The 25,249-nt window shown below is 38.9% G+C and overlaps 2 protein-coding genes and 1 long non-coding RNA gene across 3 annotated transcripts in view; 2 read left to right on the forward strand and 1 right to left on the reverse strand.

Annotated features, from left to right (window-relative positions):
• Positions 1 to 9,928, reverse strand: LOC135198372 (chymotrypsinogen A-like). Its single transcript, XM_064225924.1, has 12 exons — positions 9,745 to 9,928; positions 9,521 to 9,552; positions 9,236 to 9,363; positions 8,796 to 8,887; positions 8,492 to 8,622; positions 3,905 to 4,023; positions 3,349 to 3,532; positions 2,936 to 3,023; positions 1,601 to 1,784; positions 737 to 891; positions 303 to 423; positions 1 to 127 (listed from the first exon to the last, which is right to left on the reverse strand). The coding sequence occupies exons 1-12, from the start codon at positions 9,781 to 9,783 to the stop codon at positions 87 to 89; spliced, it is 1,314 nt and encodes a 437-aa protein (XP_064081994.1). The 5' UTR covers positions 9,784 to 9,928; the 3' UTR covers positions 1 to 86.
• Positions 9,929 to 18,642: 8,714 nt separating this feature from the next.
• Positions 18,643 to 19,599, forward strand: LOC135198233 (tigger transposable element-derived protein 1-like). The gene has a single exon (XM_064225805.1). The coding sequence runs from the start codon at positions 18,643 to 18,645 to the stop codon at positions 19,597 to 19,599; it is 957 nt and encodes a 318-aa protein (XP_064081875.1).
• Positions 19,600 to 24,245: 4,646 nt separating this feature from the next.
• Positions 24,246 to 25,249, forward strand: part of LOC135198373 (uncharacterized) — a 4,231-nt gene continuing 3,227 nt past the window's right edge. Inside the window, exons 1-2 of the long non-coding RNA XR_010310776.1 lie at positions 24,246 to 24,335; positions 24,507 to 24,637. This is a non-coding gene — a long non-coding RNA (uncharacterized LOC135198373). The remainder of the gene's footprint in view (positions 24,336 to 24,506; positions 24,638 to 25,249) is intronic.

Genomic DNA, 25,249 nt, shown 5'->3' on the forward strand with positions numbered 1-25,249 from the left:
TGCTGATAAATTTATTCAGGAAGATTTTACATCTTCATTGCATAGCAGAAAATTGTTGCAGTGCATCAGTGAAGACAATGTGGAATTCATGGTTGTTCCATCTGGTGCCTGATCCAATCCAAGTGACCTGGAAAGTGGAAAGAAATGGTCACGAATTGCCACGATTCATGGATTCACTCATGCAAGCTGCGTCAGTTAGTTCAACAATAATTACTGACATGGGTTTGATATGGTATTATATCATACACATATGGGATAAGGAAGAAATCAGTTATGAAAATCATTGGATGTTAATATCTTACTGGTAACTCGAGTGTATGATGTTGGAAGTTCTCTAGGACATCTTCCTGGCCCCGCAGAAACTATTCCGATAAGATCCACATGGCCTCCATGCTGGTACATCAGTGGGCCTCCTGAGTCTCCCTGCAGTGAGAAGTACATTTGGACACTATTGGACTACAGGATCCCATTCATTAGCACTTAGGATTTATAATTCTGACCAAGGTGACATTTTCATTCTCTTCATGCAAGAATTCAGAAGAGACTTCTGGTGGGAATTTTATTAAGCTATCTGTCACAAGTCTAAAAAAAACCCAGATACAGATAACCTCATAAGAAGCATATTATTATGCAAATTGGCTTTACGAATGTTGCATTGACTGAGGTTACAAATAAAACATACTTTGCGCATGAAGAAACTCAGGCTGCAATTGTATGTGCATGACAAAATACTTACCGAGCAGGGCGAACTTTGTCCTTTTCCAGAGGCTAGACAACAAATTTTCTCATTAGTAATGAAATACTTAGGACCGAGCATCTTTTCGCACATTGCATTGGTGATTGTTGTTGTCACAGTATGAAGAAGAACAGGTGAGTAAGAGCTATTATCACCTAAAAGGAAAAGGAAAAAAAATGGTTACCTACCTTTTTCATTAAAGGTCCCCACGTATAGGAATTTCATTTCATTTATAATGGCTTACTTTGTTTATTGTTTGCTTATATGAATTTTTACTCTGAGCATAAAACTGGCTGATTAAGGTAAGTGAAGGCACAGATCTTTCTGAGATTGTATATTATTAGTAAATAAATGCTGTTTTATACCTATGTGAAGCCTCTGGTTCTCCCAAGACATATCTGTGTTTGAGTGTCCCTCCCCCTAATCAATTGTTTGTTATTTCTGGTTTTCAGCTAATAGTTTAGTAAAAAAAAAGCCCAAGGTGCTCATGTCTTGGATTTTTAGCTAATTTTTCCAGATAATCCCAGTATTGAGCCATGACTGATGAACCTGTGTTTTGTCCCTTGCTCTGCTTTTCTGAATCAGTGCACTGTATCTGATACAGTGCACTGATTCAGAAAAGCAGAGCAAGGGACAAAACACAGGTTCATCAGTCATGGCTCAATACTGGGATTATCTGGAAAAATTAGCTAAAAATCCAAGACATGAGCACCTTGGGCTTCATTGTTTAGGCTAAGACTGTGCAAGGTTATGGAAAGCAAATTCTGTATATCTTCTAAGTATATTGTTTCTTCACTTGAGAATTCTAAACTGTTAATCTACCATTAGCTAAATATATGATATTCAGGAGTACAGACAACTTACTTCCAATCGTTTGTCCCCATCCACAGAGGAAGACCTCAGTGTTGTCGTAGTTATTGTTTGGGTCTTCGGGAAGGCAGATTGGCGAAACAGTGTTCTTGATGTCGAATGGAATTTGCTGTTCTGTTTTGAGAATTGCAATGTCATTTGCAATGGTCTTATTGTCATATGCCGGGTGGAGTGTTATCTGTGAAAGGCGCCTTTGACATTAGAGGGTTTATTAGAAATGAATAGCTTCACTTTGTATATGCAGGTGACAATAATGAATTGGTAAATTAGTAGAAACATTTAAAAATAGGGCATGCATATTATCAATCAGTTTTGCCTCTCATCATTGAATCCTGTCCAGACACTCGATAGGAGTCGACTGGATCCATGGAGACCCCTGGTCAACTGCAGCAACTTGGTTTAGCCGGCAAGGTCGGCAACCAATAACGAAGGTACTTTTTTTTGTCGCTTGTATAATCTGGTCTGATTCACTACAGGGTACTACTAGTGTAAGCATTTCTCCATCCACAGACTGCATCCAAAGTGGATCAATTCTTGAAAAGATAGTAGTGAACTCTGTGTATGAGTCGGCCATCACAAGATACTAGATTTTTTTTTATTTTGCTTTCGGTTCCTGTTCGCTTCTCTTTGTGTACGTTAGGTAACTTTCCATCAGTCCTCAGTCCCTCCCCGTTTTGGAAAGTGATTCAGATTTCCTAAGCTTCTAAGAGTGTTTCTCGCCACTACAGTGATTATTCGAAGTCCAAAGATGTTTTCAATACCTGAACTGCCAGCTATAGTTCTCATGCAGTACTCTTTCTCATTTTCTCTAGGGGCGCGGTAGAAAAGGATGTTCGGGTGGTGCCCGTTAAGACAAGTGGTATTTTACTTTCACCATGATTGTTATCAATGTTCTCTTCTTCCATAATTGTCATTTAGATATACATACAAATTCTCCACTTTGCTTGATCCTTAATAAGCAAATTTAAAGAAGCTTCGAACGTCTACTTAAGTTGAGATCAGTAGTTGATTACCAAGGGGCCTCCTCTAAGGTTTAAGCCAGGCAAAATAACGCTGCATCTAACTGAATACTTTTCACCACAGAGTTAGGATGTTCTGGTAATTACAAGATTTTTTGCCTTGATGAGTGAACAATTCTTCTTCACTCTTGAATTGCAGTCCTGTTTACAGATGTGACAAAAGTGCAATGGTAAGACGGGGACTTGAATGAAATTAAGATCTATGTGTGTTTAGATAAATCCACTATGTGCTTACTACAAACAACAACAAAGATGTAGATGTTATGTTGTTATGTGGGCACAAACGACACTGGACACACATCATAATTACCTTAGCGATGTTGAGGTACTCAGTTGCAGCTGATGGTTTCCTGGAGTCATGCAACCCGATAGCCACCAGTGGGCGAAATCTTGGCCCGCTGTCAAAAAAATAAAAATATTCAATGAATGAAGTAATGTGTAGATAAACCAATCTATCAGTAAAGGCCAAGATTGTTGGCCTGTGTCTTGAGTTCCTTCTTCTTAACAGAGAGATACAATTAGATAGTAGGCTTCTGGATGATATCACACATCTGATAGAAACAAAGTCCTCTTATAATTGCAACTTGTGAAGGGTTCAGCCATAGAAATAATTGCTACTTGTAAAGGTTTCAGCCATAGAAATATGATCTGTGAATTTAAATATCCTTTCTAAATGGAAAAATTTCTTAAAGAACCAATGACTATGACATCAGATACTCTTACTGTTTGAATTTTCGTCCGTAGATGCAATGTGCAGCTGTAAGGATGTGATAAGGGCCAATGATTGATCCTCCACACATTAAATCAGGATACTCTTTACTGAAAAGAAGTCCCACTTGCCAGGGATACTCGTAGGGCAGCGTCTCTGTTCCTCCAATAATTCTTTTCACGTTCCTTTTGCCACAGGCTAAAGATGAAGCAAGGGAGAAATGCGAAATTGACATGGGAAGTTATAGAGATCTAATTCATACATAATTATTAAATTCTTTTAGCCTCTGAGTCTTAACACTGTATGTCAAAATATTTTTTCTCTGAATTAATAGAAGTTTTGTTTTACACTATAAATCAAAATAATTATCTGTGGGTTACTAGAAGCCTTGTTTTTTATCATTGTATCTTCAAAATATTTTCACCATATGGTTTGTAAGAAACGTCAATACTATGAAAAAAAAAGAGGAGTATTTTACCATAGATGTACATACAGCAAAAATCATATTGAGAGGGCATTAAAACAAACAGAAGACAAAAAGGAAATAAGTACAGAAATAACTTGACTTACAATTAGCATAAATTCTGCAGTGGATGTTTCCATGATAAGACGGCAGTTTATTCTCAGCCAAAATCTTCAGAAAGCCTCCGGCCTGTTCGTCCTTTAAGGAATGAGCCTCACTGCAAAGTCTAACAAAATAAACCTTAATTGTAATAGACAATATGACCTCTAAACAAGTCTATTCTTTCACACCACTTTCACTACAAGCTTTGAATCCAGATTACGAATGAATAAAGAATCCTTCTCCCACTTAGGTGGGTTTTGAACCCATCCACACGAGTACGACTGAGGTTACCAATTACTCAAATTTGTCTTGGAGAACAACTACCTAATGAAATGGTAACCCCGATATACTGTGTTTGAATCCTACTACATTTGGCAGAAAGTTTCGTCATTTGTTCCATTTCTCTTTTCATGACAAGATATATATATATATATATATATAGATATATATATATATATATATACATATATATACATATATATATATATATATATATATATATATATGTATATATATTTATATATATACATCTATATACATGGCTACTTATTGCCATGCCGGTCCCAAGCCCGGATAAATGGGGAGGGTTTGGTGTGGACTCGTAACCTGCATCATAAAAAGATACCCGTACGACAGAAACTGATACAGTTGGGGTTGCGAACATTGGGAGATGTGAGCTTCACCATGGTCCTGAGGATACTAATGAGGCCCGAGCCAGGGTGGCCATGGACCTTGGTCCCTTACTTCAAACTGGCTCATATTATGCTTTCCTCCCAAACCCCCAAGACATTGGTGGGAGGAGGTTGGTGGAAGATGGTCACAGAGGTGCCTCACCAGAAGGGAGTCGGCCGCCCTTCAACACAAAAGAAAGTTGTCGAGTTGGATGTCTAAATGCGAGAACAATGTATATGACAGGAAGATCAAGTTTAGTGGCACAGGAAATCAAGAGATACAACTTGGAAATTGCTGGATTGAGTGAAACTAGGTGGCTTGGTTGTGGAAAAGTAAGAATAGAGGATGTGTTGTTCATCTATTCTGGTAAAGACCAGGGAGAACATGAGAGAGGTGTAGCAATTGCTTTGAGTAAGAAAGCTGAAAAATGTTGGAGCATTATGAATGTATTGATGAGAGAATAGTCACTTGCAGGTTGCGAGGTAAATATACAAACATCACCATTATACAGGTGTATGCCCCTACTGAAGAGAGTGGAGAAGAGAAGTATGAATTTTATGAAAATCTAACTGGAGTTATACAGAGGGTTAGAAGACATGATATGTTGTTACTGATGGGGGATTTTAACGCTAAAGTAGGAAGAGAGTATGATGGCTTTCAGGGAACAATTGGAAAATTTGGAATTGGATAATGGGAGAAGACTCCTAGAGCTATGTGGTGCATCTGGGTTATCTATAACAAACACATATTTCAACCATAAATTAGAGCACAAAACTACATGGGTGTCGCCGAATGGATTGGTACAAAATTTGATAGATTATGTTATTGTAAATTAGAAATGGAAAAAGTCTATATTAGACACCAGAACTTTTAGGGGCTGCCGTGTTCCTTCTGACCACAAACTCGTAATATCCAAGATTAGAATAAAGTTACAGGCCAATCAAGAAAAAAGGAGAACTATAAAGTTTGATGAGGATAAGTTGAGAAATGAAAGAGTTAAACAACAGTATGAGGTGAAGGTATGAGGCAAATTTGCGGCATTAATTGGTATGGAAAATATGGATATGGATTCAGAGGAATCCTGGGCAATATTAAGTTCAGATACTAAGGACGTAGCAACAGAGGTGTTAGGTTAAAAGAGAAGTAACAGCAAACCTTGGTTTAGTGATGAAGCAAAAGTTTTAAGTGAAGAGCAACAAAGGTTGAGAGTTCAAATGGACGATGAACAAGACCTAGAGAAGAAACAACAACTAAAAAGATGAAGAAATAGAAAGCTGAGAGAACTAAGTGATAGGATGAAGCATGACCAAAACATGTTTTTGGAAAGAAAGAGCTACCGAAGTTGAAGTAGCTATGGAAATTGGTGAGAGCAGGGCTATGTTTGCAGCTGTGAGATTCTTGAGGAACGCAAGCCAGAAAAAGTTTGGAGGGAGTGATGGCATGTTGGATGAAGTTGGGAACTTGGTCACAGACGAAATGGAGAAAAGGAATCAGTTTGCAAGGTATTTTGAAAGACTCCTAAATGTTGATACTACTGGTAAGGATGAGTGCATTGCAGATTTAAACGAGGCTCTGGAGGTACAAGAAGAAGACATTAGTGCAGAAGAGGTGAAAGAGTCCTTAATATCTGTAAAAAATGGAAAAACTGCTGGAGTGTGCGGGATAACTGCAGAGATGCTAAAAGCAGGAGGACAAAGGATGATAGAGGCATTAATTTTGTTTTTTTTAGCATAGTTTTGGAAAACAGAGGTGGTACCAAGTGATTGGAAAAAGGCAATTATGATACCAATATATAAAAATAAGGGAAGGAAAAGGGAGTGTGGTAACTATCGGGGCATAAGTTTACTGTCAGTCCCAGGGAAGATATTCATGAGAGTAATATTTAACAGAATAAGACCTATAGTAGAAGAGAAACTTAGAGAACAGCAGTGTGGTTTTAGAAGTGGAAGGTCAACAGTGGATCTAATTTTCACCTTAAGACAGATAATTGAGAAGAGATGGGAGTATGCAAAGCCAATATTCTGTGCTTTTATAGACTTGGAGAAAGCGTATGATTCAGTATGGAGAGATGGAATGTGGAGAGTGGCAGAACACTATGGTATACCACTGCAAGTGATAAGGATACTAAAGAACTGGTACCAAGGAGTGTGCAGCTGTGTACAGCTGGATGGACAGCAAAGTGACTGGTTCCCAGTTGGAAGTGGGCTAAGACAGGGATGTGTTATGTCACCCACCTTGTTTAATGTATATATTGACCATATAATGAGAAGAGTGATGGAGAATGAAAACAGAGGGGCTAGTATTGGTGGAGAAGTTTTTTATGGATTTGACTTTGCTGATGATGTTGCGTTGGTTGCTGATACGTGGCTGGTGCTGGTAGGTATGGTAATGAGGATGGCGACAGAGACACGACACAGCATTTTTGGCTTGAACATCAGCAAAAAGAAGAGCGAGATCATGGTTGTGAGTAAGGATGATGATTGGGTGCACATGGAGGATATGACAATCAGAGGACAGGAACTCAAGCAAGTTGAGAAGTTTGTTTACTTGGGAAGTGTGGTAACAGCAGACGGGAGGCAAATTGAAGATATACAAAGAAGAAAACTAGGAGCAGCAAGAGCTTTTGAGGTTCTGAGAAAAAACGTTTGGTCAAGGCATGAAATCAGCTTGAGAACTAAGATGAGAATATTCAATGCAGTAGTACTACCAGTCCTGATGTATGGCTCGTCCACCTGGGCACTGACCAGAACAGAGGAGAAAAGGTTGGATGGTTTTGAGATGAAGCTGCTGAGAAGGATACTTGGCATTAAATGGGATGATTATGTTAGAAATGAAGACATCAGGGTGAGATTGAGGCAAAGGCCAGTCAGTACCAGGTTGAAGAGAGGAAGGCTGAAATGGTTTGGACATGTTGAGAGGATGGATGGGAATAGAGACCCCAAGAGAGCACTGAGAGCAGTACAAATAGGAAGAAGACCGCTGGGTAGACCAAGAACGAGGTGGATAGACATAATTGTCAGGGATCTTGAGGATGAAATCCAAAACTTAGAGGAAGCGAGGGAAATGGCTCGGGATAGAGACAGATGGAGAGGAACTGTATCAGCCTTATGCCACTGGCCAGTGGCGGGAAGAAAATAAAGATAAAGAAGAAGAATATTATATATATATATACTTATTATATATATATATATATATAAATATATTATATATAGAAATATCTATATATCTATATATATTATATATATATATAGATATATATATTATATGATATATATATTTATATATATATATATATATATATATATATATATATATATATATATATATGATATATATATATATATATAATATATATATCTCTTCTTCTTTATCTTTATCTTCCCGCCATCTCCCGCCAGTCCAGGCATATATATCTATATATACTATATACATATATATATGTGTTTGAGAGTACATATATATGATATATATATAAATATATAAATATATATATATATATATGTATATATATATATATATATATATATATATATATTACTCACAGAATAATGTTATATATACACTATATATATATATGTACCTATATATATAAATATATATATATATATATAATATATATAATCACCGAATAATGTTATATATAACACTATATATATATGATATATATAATATAATATATATATATTATATATATATATATATGTTCAATATATATATATATATATATATATATATTATATCTATATATATATTATATATAATGTATCTAATATCTAATGTATATAACATTATTCTGTGATAATCGTTAGTGGTGAATGAAATACTGGCCTTAGTTGCAGAGAAAAAAAAGTCTCCTTCCATATCACAATCCTCCTTGATTCTTGATTCAAGACCCGAATCTTTGCCGAGTTGAAAATTACCTTAAGGTCTTCTGTCCGTAACCAACCGTCACTTTTCCATTGCTGCAGTCTGACGAATTCCACAGAGACCTCATATCACAGGTGAACACCAGAGATGAATAAGAAGAAGAAAGAGTTCTAGCTCTGGAGATCTGAAACGACAAAACCTCAGTGAAGAGAAGATTGAATGTTGTTCCAGATGGACTCTTCACTGAACCATCTTTTACTTTCGTTTTCCATATTTAATTCATCTTCCTTTGGTTAAGTCAAATGAACATATTGGTTTTTTTAGGACTACAAGAAAACTTTCTCTTTAGAGTCTCACCTTGTATTCCACGTACTTCGATGCTTGTTGGTTCCCAAAAGTGAAGGAGAAAGTCGCAGTCTCACCAGGCTCCAATAGAACTGTTTCCTTGTCTAGGATCAGACAAGAAATGGTGTGAATCCTTGCTTTGCAAGACCCATGAGGAACATTTGTAAATACTGAACACGCCTCTATAGTAAGGCAGAGTTTCTCTGTAGTACAATGATCAATAATTTACAATACAAGTTTTATTATCACAAGTTTCTTTTTAAACTCAAAGATTAAACAGTAATATGGGATAATTTTTCAATAATCAATATTGACTACTTTTTCCTTGTGTATGCTTTCTTATATAATTAATGCAGACCCACTTTTTAACAAAATCTGAGAAACTGGTTCATTTCTGCTCAGCTCTTTTAACTTTACTGTGTATATAAACATAACTGTTTCTCTAGACTTACCCTTATACCAAGTATCACTCCAGTTTTCCTCTGACCACGACTGATCTACAGAGGGAGCTTCTAAATTGCTACCATATCCCACCCAATCCACAGCATGGCCTCCTTCTGTCAAAGATTCCTCGTCCCATCTATTTTATAACAAGAGAAAAGTTTAGAATCAATATATACGCAAGAAATGCTATTAGAAATATTTAAAACCTTTGAGTTACGATTTCAGAACTCGAACTTGATATGTTTTGTGAAGTAGAAGTATTTAGAATTACGGAAATTGTAGAATTTACTTACCCTAAGCTCATGGATTGTGCCTGCAGTACCATCTGGAAAGTTAGACATATGTTACTGAGTTAATCTCTCTCTCTCTCTCTCTCTACGTCTGAACTGGACAATCAACACTCAATAATTAGAACTTCCAAATAATCTGCCATGAACCAACAAGAATTTCAGATGGATTCCTGTCCACAGCAAAAGAACAGGTTGTGTGTGTACAAATGCATGTCTTGATAACTTACGAGGAATAGAAGACCCAGAATCTGGCTAAGGATGTCCATGCTGAATGATTGAATGACAAAGTTGGTTCTTCCTAGACCAAACCACCCTTGTGCTGGCACGGGCTCTTTTTTTAGGGCAGCTAGTGTATTGAAAGAAGATGATGGAAGAAGTGTTAACACAGAGTGGTTCAGCTCAAGACGATGCCTCTTCTGCAGCAGCCATGGGTCTCCCAGGTCTATTTATCCGAGGTCGTTCTCGATGGCTTCCCTGCCCAGGTGTTCCGGTCTGACGAGGCTTCTCGGTGAGTTAAGATTCCTGTTCTTTCAGAGCAGAGCTATTTGTTTTCGCATTTGGCGACTAATTGACAAGGTTTTTTCAGTTTTGTAAATAAGGAAGTGTGAATGCTTTGAGATATGGAACTATCACCCCCATGTCGCCTGAGCAGCCCATTACGAGAGGTCAGTGACCCAGCTGTTAATGCTCTTCCGGTATTTGTATACTACAAAGTGAAGTAGAGAAGAGACGATATTACTTCAGAGATAAACTTTTTCATTTACGTACTAACATGTAGCTCTCTATATATGGGTGTCATGCACAAGGTTTCATAATTACATACATTCATAATTACATACACAGTGACACACACACGCATGCATGCATGCACATATACACACATACATATATAAACCGAAAATGTCTGTTTGTATGAACACTATACAAATCCACATTTCTTGACTGATTTTGGTGAGAATTTAAATATAAGTCTATATCAAACCAGGGTAGGTCATTGTGAAAACAATTAAAAATCAGACTTGTTTGGGTAAAGGGGGGATTGTGGATAGGGGGTGAAATATAAAAATTACTAAAAAAACAGATATTAGTTTCTAATCCTGGGTTTTCCATGTCACTGAGAAAAATAGTAACACTACTGATGCCCTCTAAATCTAAGTTCAACCCCAATAGGGAGAGGGGGTATGTGAGAAGGGAGAGGAAGGGGTTGGTGTGTAAAAAGAACATAAAACCACAGACTGTCTAATTCATAGTTTTCGAGTCACTGAAATGAATAGTGACACTACCAATGCCCCTTTAAGCCCAAGTTCAGCCCGATAGGAAGGGGAGGTGAGAAGGGGGAGGAAATGGGTGATGTAAAAATAACCGAAAACAAGATTAGTGTGTAATCCATAGGTTTTGAGATCACTGGGATGAATAATGACACTCTCAATGCCCCTTAACTCCAAGTTCAGCTCTGAGAGGATAGGTGATAAGGCGTGAAAAGCAGATGAAATGTAAAAATAATCCAAAACCACAAATATTAATGTCTAATTTTATAGTTTTTGGGGTCAATGAGGTGAATAGTGACACTTCCGTTGCCCTTCAACTCTAAGTTCAGCCCCATTAGGAAGGGCGGTGAGAAGTTGTGGGAAGGTGGTGAAATGTATAAATAACCGAAAACTACAGACATTAGTGTCTAATCATAGTTTTCAAAATTGCTGGAATGAATAAACACTCCCGATGCCCTTTAAGTCCTGATAGGAATAGGGGTTGAGAAGTGGTGAAATATATGTAAATAATTTTGGGCAATGTAACTGAAGCAACTAACATAACAGGAATTGGAGAGAGAGAGAGAGAGAGAGAGAGAGAGAGAGAGAGAGAGAGAGAGAGAGGGGGGAAGGAGTTTTCTCAGGCAGTGTCGGGTTGGTCAACGAGTATAATTTCAAAAAGAATTTATTAAGGTGTGCAAAGGGGAAACATAACTCACGCGACTTATAATTGAGAATTTATTGCAACCTAAGGAATAATAATTCAGTAAGATTTGACGAGATTGGGAGCGAGTATATTTTGTCACGATAGATGCCATTTCCACTGTCCTCTCGAAGCCACCTTCTTCTTACCTTCTTTCTTTAGGACATCAGTTCTATTCTATTCGTACAAGTTAAGTCTTACGTATATTGCCTTCTGGCAAATCGTCTCTGATAGCATTTGTTTGCATTTCCACCTCGTCGTCGCTTTTATTCATTAGAACCGTCAATTATTGATCCCTGATCACCTTTACATGCCAAGAGCAACCACATTCACTGAACATCATTATGCAGTCAATGTTTAGCCTCACTGTCTAACTTCTCAGTTCCAGAAGTCCTTTATTCCTCACCCTGCTGGACTGTGGAACAGCCTCCCAGAGGATGTCATGCAGTTGGAACTTGGCGCTCGGCTACCAATCCGGTGGTCCGAAGTTCGATTCCCAGCTTGACCAACGCAGAACCAGAGGAATTTATTTCTGGTGATAGAAATTCATTTCTCGATGTAATGTGGTTCGGATCCCACAATAAGCTGTAGGTCCCATTGCTAGGGAACCAATTGGTTCCTAGCCACGTAAAAATATCTAATCCTTCGGGCCAGCCCTAGGAGAGCTGCTAATCAGCTCAGTGGTCTGGTAAAACTAAGATATGCTTAACTTTAACCAACCAGTTCTTCCTAAAGTAGATTAAGATCACGAGAGTGCCTTATTTTGAGCATGGAATGGTTGGAAATGCCTATTGGCATCATAACTATATATATATAGTACAGGCAGTCCCCGGGTTACGGCAGGGGTTCCGTTCCTGGCAGGGCGCTGTAAGCCGAAAATTTCCTTAACCCAAATCGTCATAATTATAATGGGAATAAATAGCAACAGCATTGTATGTCCGGGTTTCAGCTCTGTAAAGTATGTTAACAGTGCCATGAGGGAAGCGCCTTAAGTTCGGAACAGCTAGATCTGAACCTAATGTGACCTGGGGACTGCCTGTATATCTGGAAGAAGGAACAGTTCCACAGGAATAGGACAAAGGATCCATCGTTCCTCACTGTAATGTAAAAGTGATAGAGGAGATTGGGAGAATGACAGGAAAGGAAATGCGAGAAATTCGATTAAGAAAGTCAAACAGAAAACAGAAGGACTGACAGGGGAAGAAGAGTGTCGACTGCGATGAGTAATAGCCTATTGGAATGAAGCAGGTTTGTGAGAAGTTAGAAAGTAAAATGAAAATGATGCGTCCTTCCCGCTATTTGGTAACACAAAAATACTTTTTCTTCCTCTCACTTACAGAAACATATGCTGTAGGTGTACACTATGTACAGTGCACCACCATATAACAGACATCACTTTGTATTCTCTATTTTGCCATCAAAATGGAAAATACTCTTAAGAAAAATTAACTAAGCTTTTTCTGTCTTGCTTAAATGTGAGCTGTGCTGAAACTGCGTACGATGGCTATACTTTTTAATAACATATGGTGAAGGTTACAAGTCCTCTCCCCACTCCTGCACCACCACTGTATCACTGAGGTCATATACCTCCTCAATGTCAAGAGGTTTCAAAGTGGTTGCAAGGAGTGTTAAGGTTCCTAGAGGCTACAGGTTATCAAGAGGCAGTAGAGACACTTCTTATCCCTGGCTAAACGAACGTCACATGCTAGCAAAGGGTGCTGAAGTGTTTGCATGTGTTTCTGAGCTGAACAAACAAATTACCAAGGAAGTAGATGGTGATGGACTTGCGTGCAATGGTTTAAGGGTCTAAATAGGTGTTGAGGGTACTCTGATAATAGGAACGACAATTCTGCTTCGCAATTAGGGTCTTCCAAAGCTCATAAGTGCTTTCAAAAAACTCAGGCTATGAAGGAAAGGCATTACAGTCTATGTTTGGATTCTGCATAATTTTTATAAATATATCGAGGACCTTCCTCAGGAGTTTATATGAAGGTGCTGGTGGTGGAACACTTGTCTTTCTCATCCTGTGTCGTTATCATTGCTTCCAGAGGCTTCCTCCTCCTCCATCTCACGTGCAGCAACTATTTCAGTAGTGGACATGAGTTCAAACCAGGATCACCACCCTTACTGAAGGGTCACCACCTTTTTAGCCCTCTTAGGAGATAACGAAACCATACGCAGCACACACAGCAGTAACAGCACCTTCAATGATGCAGACACCACAACAAGAGGAAACTGTTCAGGGTTAAGCATTTTGACTCTCCTATTCCTGGCACCCGTACAAGACGCTAATGGCAGGAACTGATGTGAAACTGGAAAAAGAAGAAAAGTGGGCTTTGCTTCAAAGTGCATTGTTGCTCTTCGCATGCAGCCAGTTACAAAAGGAAATTATTGTGATGTTATCACAATACATACTCAGTCAGCCATTGAAAAGTGAAAATCCACAGTGATTTGTAATGACCTATACGTTTCCGCCAATAGGACGAACTTTTACAAAAACAAGAGTGCTCACGCAACTATGAACCGTCTACCACACACTATTGTACTAATGTATCTGTATCAGCCAGTTAGAATTGATAAAAGTGACGCGTGATGATATATGTCATGTGGCATAATCCTTTTAAGTCAATAGTGGAAAAATCTTTCACAATGACCATTTCTTGGTCTGATCATGACTGCAGTCAGCGTTATCAGCACTTCTTTCCGCTCTAGGAGCAATGCCAACCATCTGAGTGCTTTTTATTTTTTATTTTTTATGAATTGTATATAAATTATATATATATATATATAGATATATATATATATATATATATATATATATATATAATATATATATCACACTAAATACATACATAAACATGCAGACACACATCATTAGAATTATTCACATTAAATGTCTTTGTAATTGCCACTACATTTGCAAAAATAATAATTTCAGTGATGAAATGTAGAGAGATTTAGGCCACAACAGCCTAAGAACATTCACTGAAATCTCTGGCCAGTCTGCAAGTATCATTCGATTAATTATGGAATGATGGAAAATGATACAATTATGGAATGATGGAAAAAGATACAATTCAAAATGCTCATAAATTTATTTTGTAGATTTAAATCTTGACTGCATACCTGAAAATCGGTGAAGACAATATGGAATTCATGGTCGTTCCATTTGAGACTATCCAGTCAAAGTATCCTGGAAAGAGGATAGAAATGGTCTTGAATTGTCATGAATCGTGGATTCATCCACGCAAGCTACATCGATTACTTTTATAATGTTTAAATGGTACCATTTTGGTATGACATGATATGTATGGGATAAGGTCAGTAACAAAACTCTTTAGAGATATCTTACTGGTAACACGAGTATAAAAACTGGGAGCTTCTCGATCACAGAATCCTATTGACCAAGAAACTATTCCGATCAGATCCATGTGGCTTCCATGCTGGTGCATTACTGGTCCTCCTGAGTCTCCCTGCAATAATAGAAAGTGGGTTTTGACACTAATGGTTTGCCGGATTACATTCATTAACACTTAGGATACATGAATACGACCAACATGACGTTTTCATTCACTCCATTCATAAATTTAGAAGAGACTGGTAGCGGGAGGTTTATTGAGTTTTCATGTCTTATAAGCTTAGAAAGTCTCAAATACTGATAATCTTTCAAAGGAAGCAGATTATTAGGCAATGAACGTTTAGACAGTTGCTAGTTAGAGAGATCATACATTAAATGAGGACACTCAAGCAGCTAATTCATGTGCACATGCCAATGCTTACCATACATGTCCGGCCTTGGCTTTTTCCAGAAGGCAGAGCACAGATTTGCTCATCAGGAATTAAATTTATAGGATTATACGTCCTACTGCACCTAAGACTGGTCATTGTTGTTATCACAGCATGAAGAAGCACAGGTGAGCGAGAGTTAATGTCACCTACGAAAACAAGAAAAATGATTAGCTATCTTTTTCATTAAAGGCTCCCATGTATAGGGAATCTCATTTCATGTATAACTGCTTGCTTTGTTTATTGCTTGCTTTCATGGGGTTTTATTCAAAGCATAATACCTGACCGATTATGTTAAGTGTGTGGTAGACGGTTCATAGTTGCGTGAACACTCTTGTTTTTGTAAAAGTTCGTCCTATTGGCGGAAACGTATAGGTCATTACAAATCACTGTGGATTTTCACTTTTCAATGGCTGACTGAATATGTATTGTGATAACATCACAATAATTTCCTTTTGTAACTGGCTGCATGCGAAGAGCAACAATGCACTTTGAAGCAAAGCCCACTTTTCTTCTTTTTCCAGTTTCACATCAGTTCCTGGCATTAGCGTCTTGTACGGGTGCCGGGAATAGGAGAGTCAAAATGCTTAACCCTGAACAGTTTCCTCTTGTTGTGGTGTCTGCATCATTGAAGGTGCTGTTACTGCTGTGTGTGCTGCGTATGGTTTCGTTATCTCCTAAGAGGGCTAAAAAGGTGGTGACCCTTCAGTAAGGGTGGTGATCCTGGTTTGAACTCATGTCCACTACTGAAATAGTTGCTGCACGTGAGATGGAGGAGGAGGAAGCCTCTGGAAGCAATGATAACGACACAGGATGAGAAAGACAAGTGTTCCACCACCAGCACCTTCATATAAACTCCTGAGGAAGGTCCTCGATATATTTATAAAAATTATGCAGAATCCAAACATAGACTGTAATGCCTTTCCTTCATAGCCTGAGTTTTTTGAAAGCACTTATGAGCTTTGGAAGACCCTAATTGCGAAGCAGAATTGTCGTTCCTATTATCAGAGTACCCTCAACACCTATTTAGACCCTTAAACCATTGCATGCAAGTCCATCACCATCTACTTCCTTGGTAATTTGTTTGTCAGCTCAGAAACACATGCAAACACTTCAGCACCCTTTGCTAGCATGTGACGTTCGTTTAGCCAGGGATAAGAAGTGTCTCTACTGCCTCTTGATAACCTGTAGCCTCTAGGAACCTTAACACACCTTGCAACCACTTTGAAACCTCTTGACATTGAGGAGGTATATGACCTCAGTGATACAGTGGTGGTGCAGGAGTGGGGAGAGGACTTGTAACCTTCACCATATGTTATTAAAAAGTATAGCCATCGTACGCAGTTTCAGCACAGCTCACATTTAAGCAAGACAGAAAAAGCTTAGTTAATTTTTCTCAAGAGTATTTTCCATTTTGATGGCAAAATAGAGAATACAAAGTGATGTCTGTTATATGGTGGTGCACTGTACATAGTGTACACCTACAGCATATGTTTCTGTAAGTGAGAGGAAGAAAAAGTATTTTTGTGTTACAAATATGGGAGGACGCATCATTTTCATTTTACTTTCTAACTTCTCACAAACCTGCTTCATTCCAATAGGCTATTACTCATCGCAGTCGACACTCTTCTTCCCCTGTCAGTCCTTCTGTTTTCTGTTTGACTTTCTTAATCGAATTTCTCGCATTTCCTTTCCTGTCATTCTCCCAATCTCCTCTATCACTTTTACATTACAGTGAGGAACGATGGATCCTTTGTCCTATTCCTGTGGAACTGTTCCTTCCTCCAGATATACAGGCAGTCCCCAGGTCACATTAGGTTCAGATCTAGCTGTTCCAAACTTAAGGCGCTTCCCTCATGGCACTGTTAACATACTTTACAGAGCTGAAACCCGGACTTACAATGTTGTTGCTATTTATTCCCATTATAATTATGACGATTTGGGTTAAGACGATTTTCGGCTTACAGCGCCCTGCCAGGAACAGAACCCCTGCCGTAACCCGGGGACTGCCTGTACTGTTTATATATAGTTATGATGCCAATAGGCATTTCCAACCATTCCATGCTCAAAATAAGGCACTCTCGTGATCTTAATCTACTTTAGGAAGAACTGGTTGGTTAAAGTTAAGCATATCTTAGTTTTACCAGACCACTGAGCTGATTAGCAGCTCTCCTAGGGCTGGCCCGAAGGATTAGATATTTTTACGTGGCTAGGAACCAATTGGTTCCCTAGCAATGGGACCTACAGCTTATTGTGGGATCCGAACCACATTACATCGAGAAATGAATTTCTATAACCAGAAATAAATTCCTCTGGTTCCGCGTTGGCCAAGCCAGGAATCGAACTTCGGACCACCGGATTGGTAGCCGAGCGCAAAGTCCACTCGTCCAACTGGGAACTTAGAACTGGTTGGACCTGGGAAGGTTATGACAAGCAGAATATGTAAATTGGCGGCATTTTCGTTTATCAGTGAAGGGTGTCAGGTTAGATTTACATGTTTATTTTGACTTTAAAATATTTATATCACAGCATTTCCTGTACAGATTGCGATTTACAGTGAGCCCTCGCTACTTTGCGGTTCGACCATCGCGGATTCACGACTTCGCGGACTTTTTTCATTACGTATGTATATATTATAAAAGAAATATATCGCGGATTTTCCGGAAATTTCGAAAATAGCCGCGATATATGAAGACCCCAAATATTTAATTAATTCCATTAATAATTAGTAATATCTGCTCTTACTGATGGTTCATTGCATTACATATGACATATAATTCAGTACAGAAAGAAATAAAACACGAAAAGAGAATGTGATCATACGATAATTCAGTATACGTAGTAAAATTAAATCGAACATGAAACGCAAATCAGATGCAGTCTGACTTTGTCATATTTGAATGGTGTAAGGCTGCTGATGGCTACTACTACAAATGTAATGGATGTGCATCTTTTCCATAAATCTTTTGTATGTATACGTAGTACTGCATCCAATAATATTGTTTGTTGCAAAAATCACATCTCGAATAAGCGTACGTATCTTACAACAAAACAAGCGTAAAATAGCGTACATAAAGCATATATAGTACCTTGTATTTGAATTTGTAACTACTACGTAACATGTAAGACGGACTGTGATTGGTTCCAATGCTGATAGATGACGAATCAGCTCCCAAGTTTTGTAATCTAGCCTGTGATTGGTGTTTTGACCGCTTCTCTGATCCGCGGCAGCTTGGCTTGTCTCCGACCAGTAGAATCTTCTCGCGACCACTTTGTTTGCCGTTCTCTCGCCGGGTAGATGCTGCTACGTTACTGTGTAACTTTAACCTGTGCTGTGCGTGACTGTTTGAAGTTTAACTTTTTGTTGAACTTTCTGTTTAACCCCTGCAATGGCTCCCAAGCGTTCTGCTTCTGCTAAGGCTGGTAGTAAGCCTAAACGCCACCGAAAAATGATGACGATTGCTGAGAAGGTGACACTTCTCGATATGTTGAAAGAAGGCAGAAGTTACGCGGCCGCAGCCTGCCATTTTGGAGTGAACGAATCCATTGTTCGCTACATTAAGAAGGACGAGGCGAACATTAGAAAGACGGCTGCCATCACCTTTAGCAGGTCAGCGAAGCGAGTTGTTACTGCTCGTAATAAAACGATCGTCCGTATGGAAGGTGCTTTAGCAATCTGGATTGCCGACTGCCGGAAGAAGAACATAGCCTTGGATACGAACACCATCCGAACCAAGGCTTTGAGTTTGTATGAGAATTTTGCGGCAAAGGAACCTCAAGACGACGATGGCGACCATGCTGAAGAAGACGAAGATGATGTACTAGATGAACCTCAAGCAGGGACATCCACTGATTCCCAGCCTCAGAAACAACGTTTTTCCGCCAGCAAAGGATGGTTCGTGAAGTTTCAGAAACGCTTTGGCCTGAAAAGCGTTTCCCTGCATGGCGAGGCTGCTTCCGCTGACACTACCGCTGCTGAAACTTACGCGAATGAGACATTTAAGAATATTATCACTGAAGGTGGATACAAGCCCGAACAACTGTTTAATATGGATGAGACCGGCTTGTTTTGGAAGAGAATGCCGTCGCGAACTTTCCTGTTCAAAGAAGAAGCCAAAGCCTCTGGCTTTAAAGCATTCAAAGATCGTGTTACCCTCGTGATGTGTGGCAATGCTGCTGGATTTTTGCTAAAGCCGGGGCTTATTTACAAATCGAAAAACCCTCGCGCTTTGAAAAATAAAAATAAGAATCTCCTTCCCGTGTACTGGATGCATAATCCAAAAGCATGGATTAAGAAGATGCTGACCTCCAACTGGTTCCACAGTGTTTTATCCACAAGTCAGTAAATATCTCTTAGAGAAGGCTTGCCATTTAAGATCCTTCTCCTTATGGATAACGCTGGTGGACATGCAACTGAATCTGTCGCCATGAGGGCACTCAGGTTGAGTTCCTGCCACCCAACACAATGTCATTAATTCAACCGATGGACCAGGGGGTTATCAGGGCGTTCAAGGCCCTCTACACGAAGAATACCGTGGTGGACCTCGTTGCGTGTGGATGCTGCCCAAGATGATGAGGATGAAACATTCAATTTGAAGGCGTACTGGCGGCAGTACACAATAGCCACGGGCCTGCAGAACATCCAGAAGGCACTGAAAGAAATGAAACCTGCTACTGTTAATGCGAGCTGGAAGAAGTTGTGGCCCCAGATTGTTTACGATGACAAGGGATTTACACCTGCTGAGATTCAACACTCTGCAGTACGGAAATCTGAGCAGTTGGCTGCGATAATTGGAGGTGACAGGTTTGGCAACATGACGACTGAAGACGTCGACGAGTTGTTGGACTGCCATTCCCAGCCGCTAACTGAGGCAGACCTCGAAGACTTGACGAAATCGGCCAGTGACGAAGACAGTGAAACACAAGAAGAGACCCAAGAAATTGTCGAAGAAACGGGCTTAACATTAGAACGGCTTGCCAAGCTCTGCAACCTTGCTAAGGAGTTGAAAGAATTGTCGCAAGAGTGGGACGAGGATATGGTTCGTTCTCTGCAATTCTGCAACAAAATCGATGAAGACATGACTCCCTACAGGATGCTCTTCGAGCGAAAAAAGAAGCAGCGGCAGCAAATCCCGATCACAATGTTCTTCCAGCCTCGCAAAAAAGAGCCAGTTCCTCCTGCTACTATGCCTTCGGAAGAAATTGAAGTGTCCCAGGAAGAAGTTGAAGAGGTGTCCCAGGAAAAGACACCTCCGTCTGAAGAGACGTAAAATACTATCATTGGCTGCACAGTAGAAGACATCATCAGCTTCATCATCATCATTTCTACTGTGCAGCAAATTCATCGCCATCATCATTCAAGTTTTTCTTCAACTTCTTTCGTGGTGAGTACAGTAACAATCTTTATTTTTTTATACTTTAATATTCTAACATTTTAATATTTGTGCCTGTTTTAGTTTAGGGTACTGTAGTACATGCATTAAGTGTTCTGTACATTAAAGGGTGGTTTGTTAACAGTACTACGTAAAGGGAGGGGTTTAAAAGTCTGAATATACATGTTAAATAAATACGTAAATATGGTGTCCCTACTTCGCGGATTTTCAGCTATCGCGGCCGGGTTTGGAACCTATCTACCGCGATAAACGAGGGTTCACTGTACTTGCGATTTATGAGCAAGAGCCTGTGCCGGCATGAGGCCAGCTTAATCTCCAACGACGATAACCAACGTTGACTGAAGAATATAAAAAGGTCATGAAAATAATAATTATTATTATTGTTCAGTAGATGAATCCACTTCACACAGACTTTAAGATTCCAAAGAATTTGGTGTTCATTAGGAAGAAGTAAGAGGAAGTAGAGGGAAATAAGAAAGAACAGAGCCCAATTATTAAAAATATATTACTAAATTCATAGAGAAAAAAATGAGAAAAAATGCTAGAGGAATAGTATTAGGGTAATAATGCATTGAATTTCCACTTGTACATCTGAAGTTCCAACTGCATGACATCCTCTGGGAGGCTGTTCCACAGTCCAGCAGGGTGAGGAATAAAGGACTTCTGGAACTGAGAAGTTAGACAGTGAGGCACATTTACTGCATAATGATGTTCAGTGAATGTGGTTGCTCTTGGCATGTAAAGGTGATCAGGGATCAATAATTGACGGTTCTAATGAATAAAAGCGACGACGAGGTGGAAATGCAAACAAATGCTATCAGAGACGATTTGCCAGAAGGCAATATACGTAAGACTTAACTTGTACGAATAGAATAGAACTGATGTCCTAAAGAAAGAAGGTAAGAAGAAGGTGGCTTCGAGAGGACAGTGGAAATGGCATCTATCGTGACAAAATATACTCGCTCCCAATCTCGTCAAATCTTACTGAATTATTATTCCTTAGGTTGCAATAAATTCTCAATTATAAGTCGCGCGAGTTATGTTTCCCCTTTGCACACCTTAATAAATTCTTTTGGAAATTATACTCGTTGACCAACCCGACACTGCCTGAGAAAACTCCTTCCCCTCTCTCTCTCTCTCTCTCCAATTCCTGTTATGTTAGTTGCTTCAGTTACATTGCCCAAAATTATTTACATATATTTCACCACTTCTCAACCCCTATTCCTATCAGGACTTAAAGAGCATCGGGAGTGTCTTTATTCATTCCAGCAATTTTGAAAACTATGTATTAGACACTAATGTCTGTAGTTTTCGGTTATTTATATAGTTCACCACCTTCCCACAAATTCTCACCACCCTTCCTAATGGGGCTGAACTTAGAGTTGAAGGGCAACGGAATCACTATTCACCTCATTGACCCCAAAAACTATAAAATTAGACATTAATATTTGTGGTTTTGGATTATTTTTACATTTCATCTGCTTTTCACCCCTTATCACCTATCCTCTCAGAGCTGAACTTGGAGTTAAGGGGCATTGAGAGTGTCATTATTCATCCCAGTGATCTCAAAACCTATGGATTACACACTAATCTTGTTTTCGGTTATTTTTACATCACCCATTTCCTCCCCCTTCTCACCTCCCCTTCCTATCGGGCTGAACTTGGGCTTAAAGGGGCATTGGTAGTGTCACTATTCATTTCAATGACTCGAAAACTATGAATTAGACAGTCTGTGGTTTTATGTTCTTTTTACACACCAACCCCTTCCTCTCCCTTCTCACATACCCCCTCTCCCTATTGGGGTTGAACTTAGATTTAGAGGGCATCAGTAGTGTTACTATTTTTCTCAGTGACCTGGAAAACTCTGGATTAGAAACTAATATCTGTTTTTTTGGTAATTTTTATATTTCACCCCCTATCCACAATCCCCCCTTTACCCAAACAATGGTCTGATTTTAATTGTTTTCACAATGACCTACCCTGGTTTGATATAGACTTATATTTAAATTCTCACCAAAATCAGTCAAGAAATGTGGATTTGTATAGTGTTCATACAAACAGACATTTTTGGTTTATATATGTATGTGTGTATGTGTGCATGCATGCATGCGTGTGTGTGTCACTGTGTATGTAATTATGAATGTATGTAATTATGAAACCTTGTGCATGAGACCCATAAATAGAGAGCTACATGTTAGTACGTAAATGAAAAAGTTTATCTCTGAATTAATATCGTCTCTTCTCTACTTCACTTTGTAGTATACAAATACCGGAAGAGCATTAACAGCTGGGTCGCTGACCTCTCGTAATGGGCTGCTCAGGCGACATGGGGGTGATAGTTCCATATCTCAAAGCATTCACACTTCCTTATTTACAAAACTGAAAAAACCTTGTCAATTAGTCGCCAAATGAGAAAACAAATTGCTCTGCTCTGAAAGAACGGGAATCTTAACTCACCGAGAAGCCTCGTCAGACAGGAACACCTGGGCAGGGAAGCCATCGAGAACGACCTCGGATAAATAGACCTGGGAGACCCGTGACTGCTGCAAAAGAGGCATCGTCTTGAACTGAACCACTCTGTGTTAACACTTCTTCCATCATCTTCTTTCAATACACTGGCTGCCCTAAAAAAAGAGCCCGTGCCAGCACAAGGGTGGTTTGGTCTAGGAAGAACCAACTTTGTCATTCAATCATTCAGCATGAACATCCTCAGCCAGATTCTGGGTCTTCTATTCCTCGTAAGTTATCAAGACATGCATTTGTACACACACACAACCTGTTCTTTTGCTGTGGACAGGAATTCATCTGTAATTCTTGTTGGTTCATGGCATATTATTTGGAAGTTCTAATTATTGAGTGTTGATTGTCCAGTTCAGACGTAGAGAGAGAGAGAGAGAGAGATTAACTCAGTAACATGTCTATAACTTTCCAGATGGTACTGCATGCACAATCCATGAGCTTAGGGTAAGTAAAATCTACAATTTCCGTAATTCTAAATACTTTTACTTCACAAAACATATCAAGTTCGAGTTCTGAAATCGTAACTCAATGGTTTTAAATATTTCTAATAGCATTTCTTGCGTATATATTGATTCTAAACTTTTCTCTTGTTATAAAATAGATGGGACGAGGAATCTTTGACAGAAGGAGGCCATGCTGTGGATTGGGTGGGATATGGTAGCAATTTAGAAGCTCCCTCTGTAGATCAGTCGTAGTCAGAGGAAAACTGGAGTGATACTTGGTATAAGAGTAAGTCTAGAGAAACAGTTATGTTTATATACACAGTAAAGTTAAAAGAGCGGAGCAGAAATGAACCAGTTTCTCAGATTTTGTTAAAAAGTGGGTCTGCATTAATTATATAAGAAAGCATACACAAGGAAAAAGTAGTCAATATTGATTATTGAAAAATTATCCCATATTACTGTTTAATCTTTGAGTTTAAAAAGAAACTTGTGATAATAAAACTTGTATTGTAAATTATTGATCATTGTACTACAGAGAAACTCTGCCTTACTATAGAGGCGTGTTCAGTATTTACAAATGTTCCTCATGGGTCTTGCAAAGCAAGGATTCACACCATTTCTTGTCTGATCCCAGACAAGGAAACAGTTTTATTGGAGCCTGGTGAGACTGCAACTTTCTCCTTCACTTTTGGGAACCAACAAGCATCGAAGTACGTGGAATACAAGGTGAGACTCTTAAGAGAAATTTTTCTTGTAGTCCTAAAAAAACCAATATGTTCATTTGATTAACCAAAGGAAGATGAATTTCATATGGAAAACGAAAGTAAAAGATGGTTCAGTGAAGAGTCCACTGGAACAACATTCAATCTTCTCTTCACTGAGGTTTTGTCGTTTCAGATCTCCAGAGCTAGAACTCTTTCTTCTTCTTATTCATCTCTGGTGTTCACCTGTGATATGAAGTCTCTGTGGAATTCGTCAGACTGCAGCAATGGAAAAGTGACGGTTGGTTATGGACAGAAGACCTTAAGGTAATTTTCAACTCGGCAAAGATTCCGGTCTTGAATCAAGGAGGATTGTGGTTTGGAAGGCGTCTTTTTTTTATGTAACTAAGGCCAGTGTTTCATTTACCACTAACGATTATAGAATAACGTTACACACACAAACACACACACACCACACACACACATATATATATATAATGTATATTATAAATGTATCTATTCCCTTCTATATATATATATATATAATATATGTATATGTATAAAGGCATTCCCGGGTTACGAACGGGGGTTTCCGTTCTTAAGGAGTGTCGTAACCCGAAAATCGTCGTAAGCTGGAAAAACACGTTCTTGAAAACATGTCCACAGGGAAAATTTCACTAATTTGCAATTTTTCTTAGGCCGTATCTCTAAAATTATCACTAATTTACTTTTTTCATGTGCAAAAACTTTTTTTCACAAAATTACTGTATATTTTCATTAAAATACAAGAGAGAGAGAGAGAGAGAGAGAGAGAGAGAGAGAGAGAGAGGGAGAGAGATAACTTACATAAAACCATTAAATTCGTTGACCATTGTATGGCATTGTTAAGCTCCGAGTGTCACTGGAGTTATGAGGTAGGGAAATTGATACAGAAAAAAG

This window comes from Macrobrachium nipponense, chromosome 22 (genome assembly GCF_015104395.2).
Source record: "Macrobrachium nipponense isolate FS-2020 chromosome 22, ASM1510439v2, whole genome shotgun sequence".
In the NCBI taxonomy this organism is placed as follows: domain Eukaryota; kingdom Metazoa; phylum Arthropoda; class Malacostraca; order Decapoda; family Palaemonidae; genus Macrobrachium; species Macrobrachium nipponense.